Source organism: Lissotriton vulgaris, chromosome 7 (genome assembly GCF_964263255.1).
Source record: "Lissotriton vulgaris chromosome 7, aLisVul1.2, whole genome shotgun sequence".
NCBI lineage: Eukaryota > Metazoa > Chordata > Amphibia > Caudata > Salamandridae > Lissotriton > Lissotriton vulgaris.
This window is the reverse complement of record NC_141695.1, coordinates 344,232,532-344,256,295: the sequence shown is the minus strand read 5'-3', so window position 1 is coordinate 344,256,295 and position 23,764 is coordinate 344,232,532. Positions and strand designations below refer to the sequence as shown.

Here is a 23,764-nt window from a genome sequence, read left to right as displayed (position 1 = left end):
GGGGGTGCATGGTTTTAACATACAGGTCTTAGCACAGAGCAAAGGAGAAATTTGGAGGGAAAACTGAAAGTCATCAGCAATGAGAGGGAAAAACGACAGAGTTTGGACTGCAAATCCCACAATTATAACACATTAAATGGAAGCATCATGAGCAGGAAAAAACACAAGTTTAAAATACCAAAAATGGGTGATAACATATCCAATCACATGCAGGTTAAAACTACAAAATTTAAACTGTAACAACCACAGGCAAAGACAGAAATCACAGGAAGGGAACATCGTTTTTTTTTTAACAGCTTTTGTTTTGGGGAAGAGACAGCACTAGTCTGCTTCCTTATCACTTCCTGGACTCTGCTCACTGCAATCTGGGGCACAGGGAGGCTGCAACTCACAAGATGGAGGAGAAAGATTTGGGGTGCACCCAGCAAGGCTTAAGGGGCCTGGGCTAGTGTGAGGGGACGGCTCGGAGTTGCCTGGTAGTTGAATAGCCAATCCCCAGTCCTGGGTCTCCTGTCCTGGGGGATGGGGGCCTGAGGGACTGGGGAGCTACTTTTCCTTTTCAGAATCTCCTAGGAGACAGACAGAGTCAATCCACATTTTGGACTTCTGCAGGTAAAGGCCTCACTAACTTGAAATCTAACAATACTGTTTGAAAAAAACTTTACTCCCTCTACTGGCCAAAACACAAAGTGCACAGTCCCTAGTAAACACAGTTTAAACAGCTCACAGAAGCACCCTCTGATGTAGAATATCCCTGTTGCTGGGGGGAGGCAGGGGGACTGGTTTCACTGGCTTGTGAACACAAAATGGTGGCTGGGGGTGCACTGTTTTAACATACAGGTCTTAGCACAGAGCAAAGGAGAAACACTTTTCCGGAATACTGCAGTGAGCTACACAGCCCAGTATCAACCCCTCACTCAATAAAAGCCAAATGCACCTGCATAAACTACAACTAACAATTCTCAATGACTCCAACAACAAATTGCTCAACCAAAGCATCCCTCCTACTGAAATTAGACAGGAAATCAATTCACTCAAACCCGGGAAAGTGCCAGGGTCCAACAGTTTCCCTGCTAGCTTTTATAAAAAAATTAAAGATAGTATATTATATTACCCCATGTCGAATCCTTATTCAATCACGTACTACAATTGAATAATAAATAGCACGCTGAGTAATGCAGTGAAAAGCACATTGAGAATGTAAGTTGCAAGGAGTGGGCACTCTATTACCCTGCCCCAAGCCCATCTGATTAAAGATCTTTTGGGTGGGTCCAGATTACTGCTTCCTTGACTAGGGCTGCATGAGGATCATGAGACAGAGAAATGTTGCATGCTTAAATCATACGGTGGCTTTTGAAGCTCTGCAACGAGTTCCTCTACACATAGATCAGCTTTTCAAGTATCTGCAGTGTTAATTCTGTATCTCAATTTATTTGAAGCTCGTGCAGACTCTTAAGAATCATCTTGTTGCTATCAAGGTTCATCCCCCTTTGTCTCACTGAAACCAGTTGCTTTGCGTGTCCAGTGCTCGTTCATTTATTCGCTCTACCATTCATTTATGTATTCATAGTGAAGCAATGTGATTCACAATAAGTGGCCATGAACAGGAAGGAAGCTTGGGGCCAATAGGAAACCCACTCCCCATCTTCCCACCGTTAATCGCCCCCCTTGACCATTTCTCCCATTTAACGCCGAAAACATTTCATATCCAAAATGGTCACTTTGTGAACTGTTGATTGGTCCACCTTCAAAGTCTTGAACCAGTCTACACCTAACACCATTGTTACTGCTGAACTCAGAAGGGGTATAATGGAATCAAAGTCAAAATGTGAAAAAATGGACCACCTTTCAAATTGCAGAGTCATCATGCTCGGAGCCCTCTTCTATGTCCTGTCAGGCCCTCGGATGTCTGAGCTGAATTATGTTACATGACTGAAGACAAATAATGAGTTGGTGTGGGGCTTCCCAATAATCCCTCCACGTGCTTACAAATAGAGTTCTCAGAAGCTGTAACCTTAGTTGCTACTGTGGTTTCCCACCAACTTTGGGAACTAGAAAGTTAATGTGGAGATTATGAGGAAAGCCAGTAGCAGAGTTTTGTCGGCGGTGCCGCTTTGGCCACCATCTAGGCACCAAAGCCTTCTCGGGAGTCTTACGAATGCCCATGGTGGACTGGGAGATAGATCGCCATTGCAGAGTGAGTTCTGCAGTACATCCCCCCCATCCAATTTATGAGAAGTTAACGAGCACCCTGAAAGCACAGGATACTGCAGGGTATCACTTTGTCGAGAGCCTTCCATCCTGCTATTAGGCTCCCCTCAGCTACTTATTAAGGTTATCCCAGCAAATAAATTAGTCTGAACAGCAATCCTGGAAGGAAGCAAGAGCACAGGGGGTTTTACAACACATGGCTCCGGGACTCGCCTGCCCACCTTTGCAGACACTTTCTTTAATAAATTATGCAGTGTGACGGGCAGCTGTGCAACAGCTCACCTTCTGGGCACTGGAACGAACAGCAGAGTCAAAGCTTAAACAAGGCAGACGTCCTTAAAATCCAGGGTATGCCTGCCTTAGAAGGAGACATGAAAAGGAAGCTTTATAGGAGAGCAACACCTATATAACAGTATGCTTATACAGCGGCGGCGCCTCCGCCAAGGCGGAGGAGCATCACCCCACTGCTTTAAGAGCAGTGCAGAGGGTAAAAAAATGATAATAACAGATTGTTATTACCATTTTATTTTTAGTATTGCTCTTGCAGTTGCAGGTTAGGTTGGGGCGCAGCTGGGCTCCCGCGACCCAGAGGGAGGAGTAATGGTTGCTGCTGCATCTTTAGTGCGCATGACGGTTTGGGTGACTGCCTTGGTCCGGCCAAACCGTCATGCGCACTTAACATTCTCTCCGCCGGCTGTATTGTACAACCTGGGTGGAGAACATGCCCAGGCTCCCAGGCGCTCAGACCAATCACAATACTGCTCTCAGCAGCATTGTGATTGGCTATGGGAGTCTGGAAGCCGCTTCCTGCTTCCTGAATCTGAGGAGAGGCGGCAGCTGGTGACCGGCGACTGGTGACTAGCAGGTAAGTTCTTTTTTCTTTCTTTTTTCTAATGACTCCCACCTCCCCCTGCCACCGTCCCCTACTAGCCGCCACTTTGCTTATGTAGGGTGTAATTGATTAGTCTAGGGATTAATGAATTGATGTAATTAATTAATGTAGGGAGTAATTGAGTAAATTAATTGATTGCATTTGTTTAGTGACTACATGATGTCTGTCTTAGGGTTTGGTTCATCCTTCATAATGTAATGGGGCGTGAAAGAGGAGTGAAGTGGAATCAAAATGTGATGCATAAGTGAAAGGAAAAATGCATAATCTTTCAGCTATTTATCATTGGGTTCTGTTTTCATCTGTTGCTTGATGCAAAGTAAAAACAGTGTGTTTCTTTCAAGACAGCATAGGCATCGAGACAATTGCTGCCTCAGGTTTGTTATTCTTTTGTGACTGTATTCACTATTGTGACCTCTCTGACATCTTCTGGATGCAGAAACCAGCTACTCTCTTCATGTAGTGCTTATGCTCATCTTTCATGTGTTGCTTCTCCTCTCTCTTCCGCCCATCTCTTCAGGTTCCCTGCCTCCGTTTCCCATCTGGTTAGTAGAAAAACTAGAAATGACCAACAACGTTGAAATTCCTGTTTCAGATGGTCATCACCTCAACCACCTGAATCTGGAAAGACTGCCAATCAAGAACTGCTGTTCCACACATTGCATGTGGCTGAGACGAAATCTCTTATTAATCTTGACAATTGCTGGTGAGTTATTTGTATAAGATTTGCGATATTTACACATTCACAGAATTCACAAGCCTCTGTTGTGATCTACACTGTGTGGAAATAGGATATTCATATCCCATGCTATTCGATTCATTTGCGTCTTTCAGTTTCGGTCTCACCCCTGCCTATAGGTGAGGTAGTCGTGTTAGGTACAATAGGATATGTTTTATCTCACACAGCACCTTGTTTGAAATAAATATTCAATTATATGACTTGAAACCGGAAAGGGCCATGGATATCAATCAATCAATCAATGTAAACTTTATTAGATTTATATTGAAAGCATAGATCATACAAGTATACATTAAAAACAATAGATCATATTTCCTAATACATTAAAATTATTTCTAAAACCAATAGTAAAAAAGGGTGTTAAATAGCACGACTCTGTGCAGCTTCAAGTGCAATGGATATCAATTTAGAGGAAATGAATCGATAAAGTGTCATCAAAAGCCATTGATATATTATGATATTTCAGGAAAATGTGACATCCCATAACGTTTGAGTTCTTGATAACATCACATGATGTGACATTACTGGGGCACAAAAACTACAGTAAAAGGGTGATTAATTGAATAACCAAAAGTTACCAAAGTAGATTCAATGGCAGTGTAGTATTTTAATTGCCAAGTAAGGCAAGAAACCATGGCTCTCATGTATCATGCCATTTAATGGTCAGTAAGGCTCTGATTCGTAAATTCGAAGCATTTCTGATCCAATTAGCGATTTGGTAATATGTTATTGAATCGTATCGAATCGCTATTAGGGTATCGAATTGATGTCTGGAAGGGCGTGATAAGGGTGCCTCTTCCAAATATCTATGCCTTTAGGGATGTATTCATGTTTCACGACTGAAATCTGGTTGCAAAACATTACATTTTACCACCTCCTCATGAGAAGGGGTCTCCAGGGGATCTCTTCCCCTTTGTGAATGTTCACAAAAACATTTGTATAAGTAGGCAGTGGTCCATGAGATCACTGCCTGCCTGCTCATAAAAGAGGTTTGTGTCATTTTTCTTTTTTAAACACATATCATTTACCTTCAAGGAAAACAGATTGCAATAAAAAAAGAATGCTTTATTTAAAAGCAGTCACCGATATGGTGGTTTGCAGACACCAGCAGCCCATCATGCCAGTCATTGCGACCAATAGTAGTGGATCACAATGTAATACCTACCTTATAGGTTGGTTCTCAAAATAACTATGGATTCATTAGAAGTCTGTGCGCAGATTTCAATTACTTCTAACAAATCCTTTTTGTGCATTCCATGAAAGGAATCTCAAATTGCGGCTCGTTATTTGTCATAATTTACTATTCCTTAAATCGATTCTTTGTACATAAAGGCCCAAATTCTATATATATATATATATATATATATATATATATACCATGATTTAAGCCTAATGATTGCAGCATACCGAATACTGGGCACATTTTCAGAAAGAGGAAGAGTATGCTTTATTTCACCCATTTGCGTAGCAACCAATTAGCCCACAACATGTGTGACACCGGCAGAGGGCATTTTGCAGTCTGAGTATTCAAGTTGTCCTTTTACTATTACATGTAAAAGCTTAACATCTCCAACATGCAACATTCTGCTGACCAAAATAACAAGGACTGGGGGAAGGTGGTGCACAAGATATGATGCATATCATGTCATACTAATTTTACATCACCATATCCACCCATTGTACATCATCCAGTGTTTACTTAATGCATAGAACCTGAACTGTAACTCACCAAGGGCCAGATGTACGTATCCTAGGTTTTACAATTACCTAATAACAAATGTTTGTGATTCGCAATTAAGTAATTGCAAACAGCGATGTACAAATGTGTGTTCAACACATTTAGTAATTCCAAGCGGGCCGCAAATAGACCTACCTCAGTAATATTAATGGTGGGGGTTCTTGGTTTGTGACCTCTTGGGAATCGCAAAAATCACAGGGATGGTGGCCTGCTGGGGTCAGCAGACCACCCTTTCCGTGATTGCTTTTAAATAAGATTTTTTTTTAATTCAGTCCATTTTCCTTAAATGCCCCTTCTTAATATAGAATCGCAAACCCAATTTGCGATTCAGTAATAGGATACCAAAATCTCAAATTGGGCATTTGTACATTAAAAAAAAGCTTTTTTGTGGTTGCGCTGTTAGCAACCTCATAAAGGCTAAATACATCTGGCTTTATGTGCTCGCCTGAGGCACAGCTCAAGGCACTCCAATGAGGTACCTCACACAATATTCTTGTAAGGTTCTTAACCAAGTGCTCCCTTGAGATGCATCAGTAGTGCTCTCTTTGAATGCATCACCCTGTAATTCCCTGATTCCCGGTGCACACACAGACCTTTTTTTCTGAATCAGTAAGAGTGGGGCCTAATGATCCTCTCATGTATAAATCTGTTACAAACCTTATACTGATATGCAGTGTGTATGTCAAGCCTGTGTGTGTATGTAGTTTGTCTGTAGCATGTACATTTTGGATGCCCCTGGTTTCTCAAGGCATAAGATGGAGGATGAGGACAGCTTCCCTTGACAATGGAAACGTATAGCCTACTTTCTGTGGCTAGAAATTGGAGATCCAGACACTTAAGTGAAGAGGACAGAACTACTGTTTTAATTCCACAAATGCTTTTTTTAGCAAGGGGCTGCTTATTACCTCTTCCTGCCATTTGGTGGATGGTAAGGGTGAAGTGTGGCACTGTAGTGCCTGCAATCGAAGCTGCATGACTATGATGCTTGCATCCGCCCAGTGGGGGCTGCCTCTGCTTCCTTAGCTGGACGGGTGCTGTGACTGCTGAGTCGGTGATGGGGAAATACTGGCACCCTCCCAGGTACAAATGAATGAAACTCACCAGACATAGCAGGTTTGCTCAGAAACAGAGTGACATTTATTTATTGGTACCAAAAGCATGCATCATTGCTAATTAGCAAGGAAGAAGTCAGATCTGCCACCTTAGGGGCTCTCAGACTACTCCCACCCAGAGTGACAAGTTTCTAGGTGTTATATACTCTATGAAATGCCACGTCAGAGGAACTAGAACAAGGCACCAAGCCAAATATGGCTGACATGGATGTGCAATGTCTGCACCATGCAAAACAGCCAGATATGGGCAGACCAGAAAGGCAGGCTCTGCACTGTGTAAAACTTGCATATCATGTAGTCAAGACAAGCAAGGTGACCTGTAAGGGGGTACAGAATAGCTTGTTGAAGCTTGTCCAGTCAAAGTCAGATAGGAAGCCCTTTTGAGCTCCAGGCCTCATGTTAATGTGATCTTATATAAGCATGAAATCTTTGGAAGTGCATGCACATGAATTTATATGGATATTCATATATATTTTGTAATAGTCGGTGCCCGCAAAAGAACCCAGACTTCAGAGCAGCATCAGATCCATCCTCTTCAGTAGTCAACAAGCAACCACACCTGAGCACTTCAGACCTCTGCCTGCAGTGACTGCAAGCCACCAAGTTTGAACCAGCTGAGCATGAGGGACTAGTTAGTACATTTCTACCCATTACACCATTAAATCAGGCAAACTAGTAAACTGATTGAGCATTGAGACTTGTGTGGCACCTATAACCTGCATGTGAGTCGTATTCATGCTTTGTTCATAATTTCTGGGGACCTAGGTGAGAAGAGGCACAACATGTTTGCATAGACTTTGAAGGCATTGGCGCATTGGGTCAGAATAGTAACTCCGTTGGGATGGGAGGTGTGGATATTGTTATATGCTGATTAAATAATCCTTCCTCTCGCACAACCCTATAACTCAATAGCGCAAGTGTTGCAAATATTTGAACTGTTTGGTAGCTATTCAGGTTTCTCTATAAATTGGGCTAAGTCAGTGATCTTCCCTATGTCCGGCCCCCGCTGTTGCCAGCGAAATGTGAGGTCCGGATAGTGATGGATGGCTTTAAATACTTGGGTATATTTGTCACCCGAGATCACCAGACATTTCAGGCGAGTAATCTCTTTTCCCAATTAGAGAGCCTTCATACAGATGTACGGCATTGGTGAGTCCTGCCGTTATCTCTTATGGGCAGAGTGGCGTTATACAAGATGATGACCCTGCCACGTCTCCTATATATCATGCAGTTCTCCCCCTATCAAATCCCCACGGCGATTTTTGGGCGAGTAGCGCTAGATGTCCGGACATTGTTGTGGCAGGGTGCCGCACCTAGAATAGCTTTGTGTAAGCTGCAGTGAGGAGTTTACCACGGTGGACACGCAGTTCCGGTCATAAGCCTATACTACTTAGCCTCACAACTATTGGTCATAAATGACTGGGTGTTCGTGAATAGAAAAGAGCCTGCCTATATAGTGTACAGAGGAGCAATGGTGGAGGGGAGCTGCGAGTCACTTATCTACCCGGAAAGATGTGCCCCACATGGCCTAGTCACACTGCAACAGGGGTGGCATGTTGGAAGGAAGCAAACAAAATGCTGGGATGGCGGGGCAGGTTCATAAGCATGACACATGTGTGGTTAGGGGACCAGCTGAAAGAAGTAGTAACATTGTGCGGTCTCAAAAGCTGGCAGATGATAGGAATAGAAAAGTTAGGAGACGTATGGTGAAACGACGCACCTCTATCGTTTGAAGACCTACAGAAGGAATAAAGCCTAACCCCAACTCAAAGATACTCATACTTGAGACTCATGCATGCCTTGCGAAGCCATATATAAGGAGGCATGACCCTTCCAGATCATTCACCCTAGAAGACAGACTTCTGGTAGAACCCATCCTCAAGAAAGCCACATCCACCATTTACCGTAAACTTATGAACAACATGCCAGACCCTCTGATAGCCCATAGAGCAGCCTGGGTTGATTATTTGGGTAATCTAGACGATGAGGAGTGGGAGGAGGCACTCGAGGGCCCTAGAAAAATAGCGATACGTTCAAGGTTCCGGCTGGTACAGCTTTAAGTGTTATATTGTACATATTATCCTCACTCCGAGTTATTTAAATGGGGAGGGCGCTGACGCCCCTTTGCACCAGGGGCTGCCAGCGGGCGGGTTCATTCTTCCATATCCTATGGGAATGTCCCAAGATTGTGCCCTTCTGGCAGGAGATTACAGAAGTAATGGCAAATGTATCTAATGTGGAGGTCGCACTGGATGCAAAGGAGCTCAATCAATCAATCAATCATGACATTTGTATAGCGCGCTACTCACCCGGAAGGGTCGCAAGGCGCTGAGGGAGAGGGGTCCGTTACTGCTCGAAAAACCAGGTCTTGAGTTGCTTCCTGAAGGAGAGATGGTCCTGGGTTAGCCGAAGGTGGATGGGAGGGAGTTCCTTGTCTTGGCTGCCAGGTAGGAGAAGGATCTTCCTCCGGCGGTGGCTCTGTGGATGCGTGGTACGGCGGCAAGGGCGAGGCTGGTCGATTGTAGCTGGCGGGTGGGCGTGTAGAAGGTCAGGCGGTTGTTGAGGTACTTGGGGCCCAGGTCGTGGAGGGCCTTGTGTGCGTGGGTGAGGAGTCTGAACATGATCCTCTTGCTGACGGGGAGCCAGTGCAAGTCTCTCAGGTGGCCGGATATGTGGCTGTGTCGGGGGATGTCCAGGATGAGTCGTGCGGAAGCGTTCTGGATGCGTTGGAGTCTTTTCTGAAGTTTGGCTGTGGTTCCGGCTTAGAGGGTGTTTCCGTAGTCCAGACAGCTGGTGACGAGTGCCTGGGTGACCGTGTTCCTGGTTTCGGTGGGGATCCATCAGAAGATCTTTCGGAGCATGCGCAGGGTTTTGAAGCACGATGATGAGACCGGGTTGACTTGTCTGGTCATCGAGAGGGAGGAGTCCGGATGAAGCCCAGGTTGCGTGCGTGGTCCGTTGGCTTGGGAGTGGTGCCCAGGGCAGGGGGCCACCAGGAATCGTCCCAGGCGGAGGGCGATGATCCCAGGATGAGGACTTCCGTCTTGTCTGAGTTCCGTTTCAGGCGGCTGTTCTTCATCCACTCAGCGACGTCTTTCATCCCTTCGTGTAGGCTGGTTCTGGCGGCGGCGGGGTCGTTGGTGAGGGAGAGGATCAGCTGGGTGTTGTCGGCGTAGGAGATGATGTTGTGGTTGTGTTGGCGTGCGATGACTGCAAGGGGGCTCATGTAGACGTTGAGCTGCTCCTCTTGATTAAGGGAAAATCAGACAGACCTAGATATATTAATATCTGGTTGACATTGGTGGCTGGCGTTGCAAAGCGGAATATTGCTAGACTGTGGGTGGCACCCCAGTCACCATCAGTGGCTGAATGGGGAAAAGATTTAGATTAGTGCCAGCAAGCGGAAGAAACTGTGTACAAAAGCAGGGCCTGCATTAGGAAGTGGGAGAATTTCTGGTCACACTGGCGCAAATACAGAGGGATTTGAGACCTCCCCAGGTGTGGGATACCTTTATGTGTGCATAAGCTATTTTGCCTGTTTAATAAATGTATAAAGTTAGCGCTATAGACATGAACCCTTGTCGCGGACCTATAGGCGACTTTAGGGTACGGATTAATGCTTGAGCATCCAATAAATGTTTCACAAGTTTGCTAACAGTGTTGACATGCATGAATAATTATTAAAAGTATGTATTTATCTTGAGCTTGTTTAATAAAAAGAAATTTTTTTAAAAAAATTATGGGCACTGGTTTGTCTAGAGCAGTGCTTCACAAACTTTTTCGAACCACAGCCCAATTTTTAGAATACTCAACTTTAACAGATGAGGTGGAGCGATTTTTTTAATGTACTAGTAGATGTACTTTTAAAATGCTTTGGATTACTAAAATGACATACTCTTTACATTGTTTGTACGTTTACAACCTTGGCCATGCCCTTCGATATGTCTTTATCGGACTGTTGCCAAGATATTGTTCTGCCTATAAAAGTAGCAGATGGTAAATTGCACTGGTGGTTGGAACACTTTTCAGAGAGGGTGGTGGCCTGTGGCACCTGTTCATTAAAATCACAAGGCTTCTACAAAATATTGTTGATACCGGTGATTTTAGCAAATTTGAAAAAACCTTCCTCCCAGAGTATGGGATAAAGCCATATATCAATTTTTTGCTAAGATGAGGTCCAATTGTACATTTTGGCTCTCTCTACATATATTGCACTTTTATATGGTACGCACACTGCCCAAGGGCATTGGTGTGCTTTACATGAGCATCGGAATACATTACATAATGTTAGATTCATTTTATTTTAAGGATGGAAGATTGAGTGTTTTGGTCAAAGCTAATACATCAACTCAAACCTAGGGCCATATTATCAAGGATGGGCGATACATTATCGCTGCTTTTATCGGCCGGAAACTGCTGATAAAGCGGCGACAATGGGCTTGATAATATGCTCTATGGCATTACAATTGAAGCCCATGTTAGATGTGAAGACATCTAACATGGGCTTCAATTGTAATGCCAGAGAGCATATTATCAAGCCCATTATCGCCGCTTTATCAGCCGTTTCCGGCTGATAAAAGCGGCGATAATGTATCGCCCGTCCTTGACAATATGGCCCCCGGTTCCCCAGATGCAAAATCGGCGGTTCCGGCCATTTGGCACATCGAATTTCTCAATTTATTTGTGAAAGTCATATACAAGTGGAATGATTGTATATGATTACATATAGTGGGGACATTCTCTGTTGAAATGGCTTTGTGAAGTTAATAAAAGAACAGCAACAAATACTGGAAGATTCACTGAGAGTCTTACTTGGGAATTCTTGAAAGGGTTTGTTTTAAAACTCGACTTTTGGAACATAGTTTAGCACCTTTGCATCAGTGGGGCTTGAATAATTTTAGAGAGGGGGTTCTGACATCAATGTTACTTCACTGAAGGGATTGGGAACAATCCTAGCTGCACACAAAGTGAAGCAATTGTATTCCACAAAAAAGTGGTATGGGTGTAGTATCAAACTGGTGGTGCATTTTGAAACACATTGTTGCATATATATTACTAAAGCATCATGCGATCGCGCGCTGTCATTTACAGACAGCACCTTTTCCATATAAATGGGCACTACATTTAGCACAGACATGCAGTTTTTGAGAATTTGTGGAAATTAGGTTTCAGTGAAATTTATCATTTGTGCAACACCAAGCAAAAATGTCTTGATTTGTTTTGATCGTATTAAAATCTTTATTGCAATCTGTTGAGACAAAAAAGTATTTTGCATGGTGATAGATGTGTATCTCTTCCCTGAGTGCCTCAATTGTGCTGAAGTCTGTATCCCTAATGCTGATTTCTGCTGTTATGGGCAACCACTGATGATGCGTGTGCACCATGGCACAGACCAGTCTCACTTAGTGCAAACATTTTGGATCGGGCGGGTGCCCTAAGCGCTACCCTCACAGTGGTGGAAGGCTAATGCTTATACCAGGAAGTAAGCAGCACAATCGTGGTGATGGCAACATACTGTGTAGTGTTCAGTAGGAGTGAGCAGGTCCTGTTTACCTGTGTCACTGGAGTGGGGCCTAAGGATCACTCATTTTAGGTTCAGCTGTTGTGTGCTTAACTCACATTTGGTGTACATCTGTTTGGTGTATAGTGAAGCGCAGTGCATGTGTAATATATATGTATGAGTGTATGTGTGCGAGTGAACAGTACAATACACGGATATGCGTTTATATTGTATGCATGTGCTTGGTGTGTGTGCCTGTGAATGGTACAATATATATAGGATGTAGCGCTGTGCAGTGCATGTGTGCTATATGCTGGGTATTTGCCTGTGAATGGTACAGTACACAAAACATCTGGGTTCCTTGTGTAAAGTGGATTATGAATAGTGGCAAATGTATATATGCCTGTGGCATTAAGGCCACTAATACAGTCTAGGGCTCAGAATAGGTCTTAGAAAATTATTTCCTTGCTTAGCCCTCCATAGTTTGGCTGTGAGCAGGCAGGCTTAACTTCAAAGATAGGAATGTAAAGCATTTAAAAGAACCAATTCAGTAAATAATAAGGCACAACACACAATAAAAATCCAACACCAATTTATAAAATTAGGAAACAATGTTATCTTTAAAATGAAACAAATCCAATGTAGGGAACCGGAAATATGAATTTTTAAAGATTTAGCAGTATATAGCAAATAGAAACCTATAGCTCCTATTGGAACATCTGGTTGCTCTACACCGGGACAAAGTCAAAGTTTCAGGCCGACCGCAATGGAACCCTGCACGCTACCCCTCATATTAGGTCTCTGTCAAAGATTTTACCTTCTGACGTAGAAACTTTTCTGGAGCTTTTCTTTCTAGGGTGCCTCGAAGCTCTCAGCCAGTATGGATTCAGTGAGTATTCGCAGGCTTGCCTTGCGATGAGCTCCGGGGCAAACTTATGGAAGTCAGACCTCCGGAGCTTTCCAGTGGGACGAATCAGGGATCCAGGCAGTCTCGCGGTTGGTCCCGGGCACCTTTTCTACATTCTGCCTCTGAAAATTTTACAGACCTTTTTTCTTGTGGGGTTCAATGCTCTCCACCCGGCAGGAACTGTTGGGGGTTTGCCAGCTTAAGTTTCAGCCTACTCCCAATCAAACCTGGACGGCAGGCCAGCTCTCGGTTGAGGGTTGCCGGCTTGACTGGCAAGTCTAAGTCGTTCCACTTATGAAGCTTTTTTCCAAAGTTGCCTAAAACTTCTCCAAACTTCTGGAACTTTTTCTGGAAGTTCCTCGAAGGGTCCTAATGTGTCCAAAATGTAATGCAAGGGTCTGGAAGCTCCAAGATTGTCCTTAACAGTTTGGGACATCAGTTCCCGCAATCCACATGGAGAAGACCCTTACAAATCAACTGGTAGTACTCCAGGCTGAGGATTTGTGGTGGTGGTGTTTCAGGTGAGCTCTGTTAGCATGTATCTTGCAGGGAGTCCACTCTTTAGTCCTTTTGAGGTAAGGTAATCCACAGGGCTGTAGTTTAGATTGTGCAGCAGACACAGTTTTCAGAGTGCAGGGCCTGGTTGGTGGAACTCAAACTTCTCAGCATGGACCCTTCTTCTTTCTTGAGTTTCAAGCAGCAGTTCTAAGATGCTCTGCCCCTCTCAGATACTTTTTCCAAGGTCAACAAAACAATTGGAGCAACAAAGGGAATATAGCCAGGTCTCCCTCCACTCACAAAGTCCATACACAAACCACCTGATTACTTAGAACACTGCAGCTTTTTAGTATTACATCAAAAACTGGGTTTTTTGTATACACCTAGATAAGGCCACACTCATTAATTAGTTGTGCCCACCTTCAAGTGTTCTTTACTGTTGAAAAAAAAGTAGGTATGAAATAAGTGGACCACAACTCATTTTAGCTTAGAAACTCATTTTTATTCTTTTGCACGGGGTCCAGACGGTTGATGAATGATATGATCATCTACACATTATTTTTCTTCACCTTTTCTCACACAAATGTAAGACTTGGGCAAAACATTTACTTTCCCCTTTCTTTTCTTGTCATGAAAGTTACCGATGATAACGTGAGCAAACTGGTGAGTACCAACCAGTAGCTCTACGGATGGTGCTTACTTGAGGTACTTTCTGACTCCTCTCACCCTTTTTTTCTTTGATAAATGTGAGATTCTGTGTGGTTGGTTGACAAACTTTAGAAAAGAACACTTAAAGGTGGGCATGACTAATTAGTGAGCCTGGCCTCATCTAGGAGTGTACAAATACCCAGTTTTGATGTAATGATAAAAAGCCACTTATTCCAAGGTCTCTGGGTCATGCAGGAGGGCACTCCTGATGTGCAAGGCAACACCTCAAAGTATGACCACATCTTACAAAGTGTGATGCATTTTTCTCCCAGAGGGCGCAATTTCTCTGAAATTCATCATGGCTGATTTTGCGGCAAAGAGAGAGAAGAGCTGGCTGAACAAACACCCAGGATGATTAATCTCCATAGTCTCTCTCCCTTGCATCTGCTAATTCCTTCCTTAATCCCACCATCTGGCTGGGTTGAAAGAGCAGAGGTGTAAATGAAACTGATTCTCTCATATTGTTTTCGACCCCTCCCCCTGCTCTGGTATTCCTATGTAGCAGAACCGGCCCTCCCAGGGGCTCTTTATCAGCTAATCAAAGGAGCCTGTCTAATCCACGTAACTCTGACCAATCATGACAGTCCACTGGAAGGCTGAATTTTGGCTTACAGGCGAGACATCTAAAAGTATCATATTGTTGGATTCATCAATACCCTTTGTACACTTCAAAAGGTGCACTTTGATTCAGAGCGAGGTCACTGGGAAGGGGCCTATACACATCTCAGGGAGGAAATGGGCCTTATAAGAGAATCATAAAGAGCAGGGCTGAGGCCCTGCGGTAGCCTTTTGATGCACATATCATTGTGGCTGACATCCAAGTGCAAACTTCTAGTCAGTCCCATGGCCTGTATTGTGGCACTATCAGATTTGGAGTCTCTCCTGCTGTGACAGACTGCTTTCTGAGAGAAAAAAAACAGAGATAAGAGTCAGACTATAAATCACATTTGGTGTCTGGAAATAGACTATAAGAAAGGAAGCTTGAGAACCCAAAGATTCTCAACTATCAAACAAACAACCAATCGGGCTGTGCGAGGAGGAGTAACTCTGCAAGACTTCTGCTTGTGACCACGACTAGGAACCAAGCCCTGCTAGTCTTGCAGCTAGGTAGCCAACGTAAGGAGGAAAAAATAAGCTGAAGAGCTAAAGAGACCTCACCCAGGGAAACCATGGCCACCTACCCTTGGAGCCTAGAACACCGACACCTGCCTACTTGCCAAGGCATATGTGCTCTGTGAGGGAGAGTGTTGGAGGGTGCGAGGTCTAGTGGAGGGATCCTGGCAATTGGATATCCTTAGTGAGGTGTGAGGAGATGGCTGCTGCACCCATTGGGTCATTGACATGTTCAGGGACAAGTCAGCGACCTTTGTATGATAGAGAGGGGCTTTTGAGAAGTGAGCTATTACCAATGCTACATCGAACTCGTTAAAACCTGTGTGCAGTCCCAAGTCTGCGACCCTTTATACCAGGTGAGGCTGCTATGCTTATCAGGCCATAGCCCTTGTACAGTACGAAGTTAGCGACTCTGTGTGCTGATAGGGCTGAGATTTCGATCAATACCTTATCACTATCGATCTAAAACCCCGATCTGGTCGACTGAATCTTTATTGCCTGTCATTGAGAAATAAAGTGCATCTTTACCAAATTAGTTCCCCCATTAAAGGACTCTGCTTCAAAGGATCACAAACAACTTCTAGCTTTCAAAGGTTTATTATAAGTTGTAAGTACAAGCATCTCAAGATGAGATTCACCAAATACACGGGCCCAACTACATACACGTGTTCTCTGAAAGCCCTCAGACGAACAACGGAAACTATCAATACCAGTTCTAAAAACAATAGTGCCGTTAGCATAGACACGTATTGAAATCTATCGCTCATTACAGGCGGAAAGAAATTACAGGTTAGGCTTTCCCTACCCTGCACTAGATGGTATCCCTACTTAACCAGGTCTCTACCTATCAAAGGTGTCAGCAGTGAATGACTCCCATAGGAAGCCACCCACTCTCGAACTCTTGATGAAAACCTATAGTTCTCCAGTCATGACCCCTCTCTGCCTACCCATCCGCTCTCTTAAGGGTCCTCAGGCATCTGCTCTAACTCCACCCAGGGGTGCTGTCCCTAATACAAAATCACAACAACATTTAGGACGCCCCTCGTGAGACGCCCCTCACGTGGTGTAGCTTCTGGCTGTTTCCATGATGAGGCCTTGCGGTTAGAGTCGACCTTGCTTTCCAGACGCTTCTCCGGCCCGCTGATACCCCTTAAACATTCCGGAACCCTCCTACATGTCTGGTCCATTTCAAGAACAGGCTTCTATTCATATTTAATAATTGAATACCCCCTTTTCTCTTCCAGACAGACATTTGGAGCCAAGTCCCAAATCTTATGGTTTTCCACCTGCGTCACAACATTCCCCTTTCCAGACTAATACGTGTAAATCAACATTTAAAGCTTTCCAGCCCTACAACAGTTTTATAATATTCGATTTCTTCTTTAATTGTTAGCATGTTAATACTCTTATTCTACTGATTCAGTAAACACATCTGTAAATCAAAAACCCACTCATTAATTCTAAACATTAGTGCAATCCACATTGTATATTTCAGTCGCCTTCCCCCTCCCGCCTTGCTCAGGCCCTGAGGCCTACCACGTTCTACGTTTCCGTATGTCATCTTGCATTTGACAACTGCACAACATAGATTCAAGAATATTCACGTTGAATAAAATCACATAGTATCACATTTTGCGAATTAATAAAAGAACTCACATCTATATAATATAGTCCTTCTGAATAATATAATGTAATCATAACATGAGTGCGGTCCAAGAAATGAAAGGTATACCAGTCTGATTCCTTCTGTCATGGCCATGCATGAGGCCTGTCTCTTTCCGTGCTCACAGCACGCCATCTTCCTATTAGCAGCTACATTTAACATGGACCATGATTAATCACATCTAATAAAGTTATACATTGCACTCATGTCTTCATTAGTTCCACTTCTATATGCATTCTCTAAGTTAACCACATAATTTCAGAATATAGATGTAGTTACTATCAGCACTCATGGCATTTCTCTTCATGGTTTGTGCTTACTACGTATAAGTGTGATGCATTTCTTCATTTTGGTTAGTTTGCGCTCTCTCAGTTCCCCCCTTTGATGACCTCTCGGGGTCATCATTAACATTTAAACTGCAGTGATTGCTAGCATAACCCGTTTCTGTGTTTGCAAAGCCCTCAGACTTCGGTACTGACTATCTTGTATGGCAGCCAATCTCTGCAGCTGTTTACTTCGAGCTCTCTCTGACCTTCTTGATCTGTACCATTTGAATACCCTCACCAATCCCCACAACACAATCCCACAGATCAATATTATGATGATAGGTTTCAGTATTTTCCACACAAAGCTTTTGCCTAAGGTGGTGAGCCAACCTCCTGCGTCACTTATCCCCTGGCCCACCTTTTCCCAGACATTTTCTCTGCTCAAGTCTTCGATCTCCTTGTGAATATCAGTTATGTTCCTAATAACTTTATCAAGGGGCTTCGAATTGTCTGGAATGTAGGTGCAACATTCTTGGACCTTCAAAGCCTTACAGACTCCGCCCTCTTTTGCTAATAGGACATCTAAGGCAAGACGGTTCTGAAGAACCATAGCCCTTATCGATTGCATCTCTCCTTCTACCAGCATTAAGGACTGAGCAGTACTGGCAGACAACCTGTCTACGACTGTTGCTAGCCGTCTAATTTTAACATCATTAAGAGCTAATCCCAGAAGTGGGAACACAGCTCCAAAGACATCTCCAACCATTTCTGCACTCACATCTCTCCTTCCTCTCGATGATGTCTTGCCCTCAATTATCTCTAAGTCTTGGGCATGATATATTTTAGGGAAGATAATTGCCAAGTAACATGAGCCATACCAATTATCAGGTAGCTTCACGTAGGCATTTCTCCCACATACAAAATATACGTTAGGAATCACTTGCATTCCTTTCAGGAAGTCTTTGGTGTAATACTCCAAATTGAAAGCATGTTCACAGCTAACCTCTCCCACGTATACATTTTCATAATACGTTTTGGCTCTATGGAGACATAACTTTCCTCTCTTTGTTCTATCTAAAGCTATTGGACCACTACTACCCTTTCTCTTGTGTGCCTTTTCTTCTTCGGTCCAATCCGTTTTCCATTGTCCTGATTTCTTCAAAATCTTTTGTCTCCTATTCCGATCATCCACCTGCCCTATGAACTTCTTCTCGACCTCTGACACCTTACATGTCAGGTTATTTCTGCGGGCATGTGAAGTGTCTAATGTAATCCAAGGAATGAAGAACTTGGCCAATCTGTCTTCACTCTTCCAGTAGTCCCATTTGTTCATTTGCTTATAATTTGGGACTTCTGGTAACACTGAGTCATAATTGGAGAAATAGTATTCAAAACTATCTCTCCCATAAAATATACTAAGCAATAAGCTACATGTAATGCCATAAGTCAGCGGGAGGTGATGATAACGAATGCCTTCATCCACAGATGCCGGCAACTGCATGCAGACATAGCAGTCCTTGACCTCCATGGCATCTACATATTCATACAGTAATTTTGCATAAGCATTTGACCTAAAGTCACCTTGGGACTCATCTACATGTAACCTGCGGGCTTCTGCAGCCAATAACGCTTTCTTGTGTGTGTTTTCCCCTTTCTCACCAGCAATGGTGGGTGTAAGCGCTTCTGCAGATGCCACATCAGTTACCTTTGCCTCCTCCTCACGTCCCTTTACATAAGAGACCGTTACCACTAAAGCTATTAGTATTATCACTCCTACTATTAGTGTACCTATTATACATTTCGCTCTGCGGTTCTGAGTACCGGCCTCCATTTCGTCAGATAGTGTGGTTCTCTCTTAACTCAGCACAAAGTTCCCTCCTTTTCTTCGTTCCTTTACTGTCTCTTTTACTCCTTTTGTCCTGAGAACCACGCAACTGGAAGCTGACAACCCTTTCCGCCAAAGTCCTTTTTAGTTCAAATACAGACAACCCTAGCCCTTCTCCATCATCTCAGGGAGAGTCCCTAAGAATCTCTGCTTCCTAGGCGCTAGGTAATCTTCTTTTCTTCACGCTTATTTACAAAGTCTTTTAAGCATCCACTATCAGGCGCTCGCCTGCAGCTTCGACAGCAAAGTTCAATATTTCCAGACGAAGGTTGTGCTCTTCTGCGGCTGATATCTTTGAACCAAAATCAGGGAATTGCAATTCTGTGAGAAACATGTCCTTTATCTTGCTGAGGCGGGGAGGACGGGGGAGCATGAATGTCAGAGACCCTTCTTGTTCGACACCGGGCACTAACAATCTTATCTCCACTGTCACGATGGGCTCAGAACTGGACACCACCACCGCTCTGATCCTCCCCGTCACCGGTTTCGAAGCCATCTGTCACCAGATATGTCCACTCGGGGGTGGAGTATCTTCTGTTAGGCACACGCACTCTTCTTGACCTCCTCAACTCTGGTGCTTCAGCGCCCTGAGCACCGTCTTCTGGGTCTGAGTCTTCTGATATCGGAGGAAGGGTTCTCTCCAGAGTTGACCTTAGGCTAGAGCTCCTTCTCTGCGGCCAATCAGCTTCTCCGCGTACCCTTCTACTCCTTCTTCTCCTCGTTGGTTCACGCTCCCTGTCAGACCTGTCAGTGTCTGACTCGTACTCCCAGCTACTTTCTCCTTCAGTAGCGTTGTCTGTTTCGCTGTTGTACTGACCGTCCTCAGCTTGGTCAGACTCGTTCCCTGCTTCCTCTGGCACCTCTACAGCTTGGCTAGCCCCCTCTATGGCTTCTCGGTCCGCCTCTGGACGTCTATCCGAGAGAGGAGCTGTTTCTATCAGAGGTGCTGGAACTCTCCGCGTATGCGACGCGTGGATCCAATTGGGCAGGCCTCCCACTTTCACGGCTGTGTTTGTGGTCAGGATGATCTGGAAGGGCCCACGCCAACGAACATCCAAGCAGCTGCTTCTTACGTGCTTCTTCACCAGGACCCAATCCCCAGGAAGCAAGTCATGACAAGGGTCCTGGCACGATGGTACCTCGGCAGCCTGCACCTGAAGGGACACAGAATGAATGGCGTCAGACAGTCCCTTACAATAGTCCAGGATCATATCATCTGTGATGCTAATCAATGCAGCAGTTGGGACAGAAGGTAACCTCATTGCTCTTCCCATCAGTACCTCATGAGGAGACAAACCAGTTCTCCTATCCGGGGTACTACGGAGGCTCATAAGGACCAATGGCAACGCATCAGGCCAACTCAAGGATGTTGATGAACACACCTTTGCAATTCTGGCCTTGATGGTGCCATTAATCTGTTCCACAATTCCTGAAGCTTCCGGTCGGTAGCTGCAATGTAGTTTTTGATCAATATTTAAAGCTGCGCAAATCATTTTCACAAGCGAGCTGTTGAAATGCGTTCCCCTATCCGATTCCAAAGAGGCCGGCACCCCGAAGCGCGGGATAAGCTCCCTGAGCAATATCTTAGCTACTGTGAGGGTGTCGCACCTGCGTGTAGGATATGCCTCAACCCATCTAGAGAAAACGCAAACAACCACCAGGATATAACGGAGGCGGCTGCACCTTGGCATTTCGATGAAATCTATCTGTATTCGGTTGAATGGACCTCCTGACCTCCCTATGTGGCTCAGTGCAACTGGTGTCTTCTTCCCTACATTCAACTGCTGGCACGTCACACAACGCTGGCACACTGCTTCAGCGGCTACTCTGAACTTGGGGTTAAACCAGGTCTGTCTAAACACTCTCAGCATAGCATCTCTTCCTAAGTGGACAGGACCATGTATTTGTCGGGCCATTGGGCTCACCATCTCATTGGGCAACACTGCTCTGCCATCTGCTGAAACCCAGAAATGGGCCTCCCCCACCACACATCCTGCTTTTTGCCATGTTTCTTTTTCACAGTCAGGAGCATTTTCTTGCATTTCCTTCAGTTCGTCCCAAGTATCAACAGTTTCCAATATCATCGCTAATTCAGTCCTTACACTTATTCCACCCACTTCCACCTCTGTGAAAGAGTATCCTGTCTCCGCGCAATACCGTGCGACTTCGTCGGCATATCTATTGCCTTGTGACACGAAGTCCATGTTTCTGGTATGCGCGGTACACTTTACAACAGCAATACCTGCTGGACATTGCAATGCTTCTAACAACAGGCGCACAAACTCTCCATTGCGAATGGGAGAGCCTGAAGAAGTCATGAAACCTCTTTGAGACCACAACTGCCCGTAATCATGAACTACCCCGTAACCATATTGACTGTCAGTGTATATGGTGACTCGGATTTGATTGCTTGCCAGGCAAGCACGCGTCAGGGCAATAATCTCGGCCACCTGAGCGGAGTGTACTCCTTCCAGGCATCCAGCTTCCACTACTCCAGTAATTGTGCAAACAGCATAAGCTGCTCTTAACTGCCCAACTTCGTCTCTTACACATGAGCCATCGACAAAGAAAATTTCATCTGGGTCGGTCAGTGGCTCATCTACGATGTCGGGTCTTGGTTTGGTGCATAGTTCAGTCACATCGAGGCAGTCATGGTCTGTACATTCTTCATCATCTTCGATATCATTTGGAAGTGGCATTAAGGTAGCAGGATTTAAAACAGAGCATCTCCTGAGGGTCACATTCTCTGCAGCCAGAATGACTTGTTCATAGCGCGTGAGCCTGCTATTCGTCAGATGCTGAGTTTTAGTCCTGGTCATCAACAATTCCACTGAATGGGGCACATGTACCTCTAACGGGTGCCCCATCACTATATTTTCACATCTCTCAATGCTGACACCTGTTGCAGCAACGGATTTGAGACATCCGGGCAACGCTGCGGCTACTGGGTCTAAAGTAGCCGAGAAGTAAGCGACTGGTCTACGGGCATTCCCATGGATTTGGACTAACACAGACAGCGCGCATCCCTCTCTCTCGCAGCAGTAGAGCAAGAATGGTTTATCGTAGTCTGGCATTCCCAGAGCCGGAGCACGACACAAGTCCTCTCTCAGCTGCAGGAACGCCATCAAACAGTCTTTGTCCCATGGTACCGGATCACTCACTTCCTTGTGCGTCAGTTTTTGCAAGGGCTTTGCTTTCAGTGAAAAGTTTGCAATCCACTGTCGGCAATATCCCACCATTCCTAGGAACATTCTGACTTCTCTCTGTGTTTTAGGCGCATTCATCTTCATGATGGCCTCTATCCGGTCTGGTGACACCTTCCGTTTCCCTTTCTCAATTCTGTGTCCCAAGTACTGCACCTCTGTCAGGCAGTACTGCAATTTCCCCGGGGACACCTTATGCCCATTTTCGGCTAGATGGTTTAACAAAGCAATAGAGTCCACCCTGCAAGCTTCCTCTGTCTCTGACGCCACAAGGAGGTCGTCTATGTACTGGACCAGAACTGACCTCTGGGGCAGTACTAGACTTTCAAGATTTTTCTTCAGGAGCTGGTTGAAGATCGATGGGCTCTCTGTATACCCCTGAGGAATACGACACCATGTTAGGACGCGACCTTCCAGCTTAAATGCGAAAAGAAAATGGCTTTCTTCGTCCAAAGGGATCGAAAAGAAAGCCTGGCAAAGATCAATCACAGTGAACCATTCTGCTTGGAACGGTATCTGAAACAGTATCACTGATGGATTCGGTACCACTGGACAACATGAAACGACTATGTTATTAATCTTTCTAAGGTCCTGCACTATCCGAAATTTCCCATTAGGTTTCTGCAGACCCATAATCGGGGAGTTACATGGACTACCCACGATTTCCTTCAGTATTCCCTGCTTAATCATGGACTCAATCACGGGTTGTATACCTGCGATCGTTTCTGGTGTCAATTTATACTGAGGTGTTCTTGGGAACTCAGCATGAGGTTTCACTACAATTTTCACTGGGTCTACTCCTTTCACCAACCCAATCTCTTCCCCAGTGAAATCCCACACTTCTGGAGCGACTGTCTCCCTCAAGTCCCAGGGGAGCTCGTCTACTGTCAGAGTGGGATACAGCTCCACACATATTCTGGAATTCGCGACTTTAAAGTCTGCATCATCATCATTTGTCAGTACCTCCACTCCTTGCGGAGTACAGTATATAGTGCAGTTCAATTTGCACAAAAGGTCTCTTCCTAGCAGACATACAGGACTAGAATCGCAAACCACAAACTGGTGCTCCTCACTGTACTTCCCTATTTTCACCTGCACGGGCTCAGTCAAGGGACTGGTCATTCTCTTGTTAGCGACCCCCACCACTTGTATGGTCTCCCCCGACATGGGCAGGCCTGGGACTGCGGCTGATCTGATCGTGGATCGAGTGGCTCCTGTGTCCACTAGAAATGTCGTGGGGAACCCTGCCACTTCGGCCTCAACATAGGGTCCCCTTTGGTCTACTTCCAGGGCTGCCCCGAGGATGCAGTCATCTCTTTCCACTCTCTGTCC

General features: G+C 44.8%; 1 protein-coding gene across 1 annotated transcript in view; it reads left to right on the top strand.

The window, feature by feature from the left end:
• Window positions 1-23,764, top strand: part of LOC147701551 (excitatory amino acid transporter 2-like) — an 856,834-nt gene that overhangs the window by 154,972 nt on the left and 678,098 nt on the right. Inside the window, exon 2 of the mRNA XM_086930218.1 lies at window positions 3,621-3,806. Within this exon, the coding sequence (XP_086786344.1) occupies window positions 3,665-3,806 (142 nt within the window). The 5' untranslated portion in view covers window positions 3,621-3,664. The remainder of the gene's footprint in view (window positions 1-3,620; window positions 3,807-23,764) is intronic.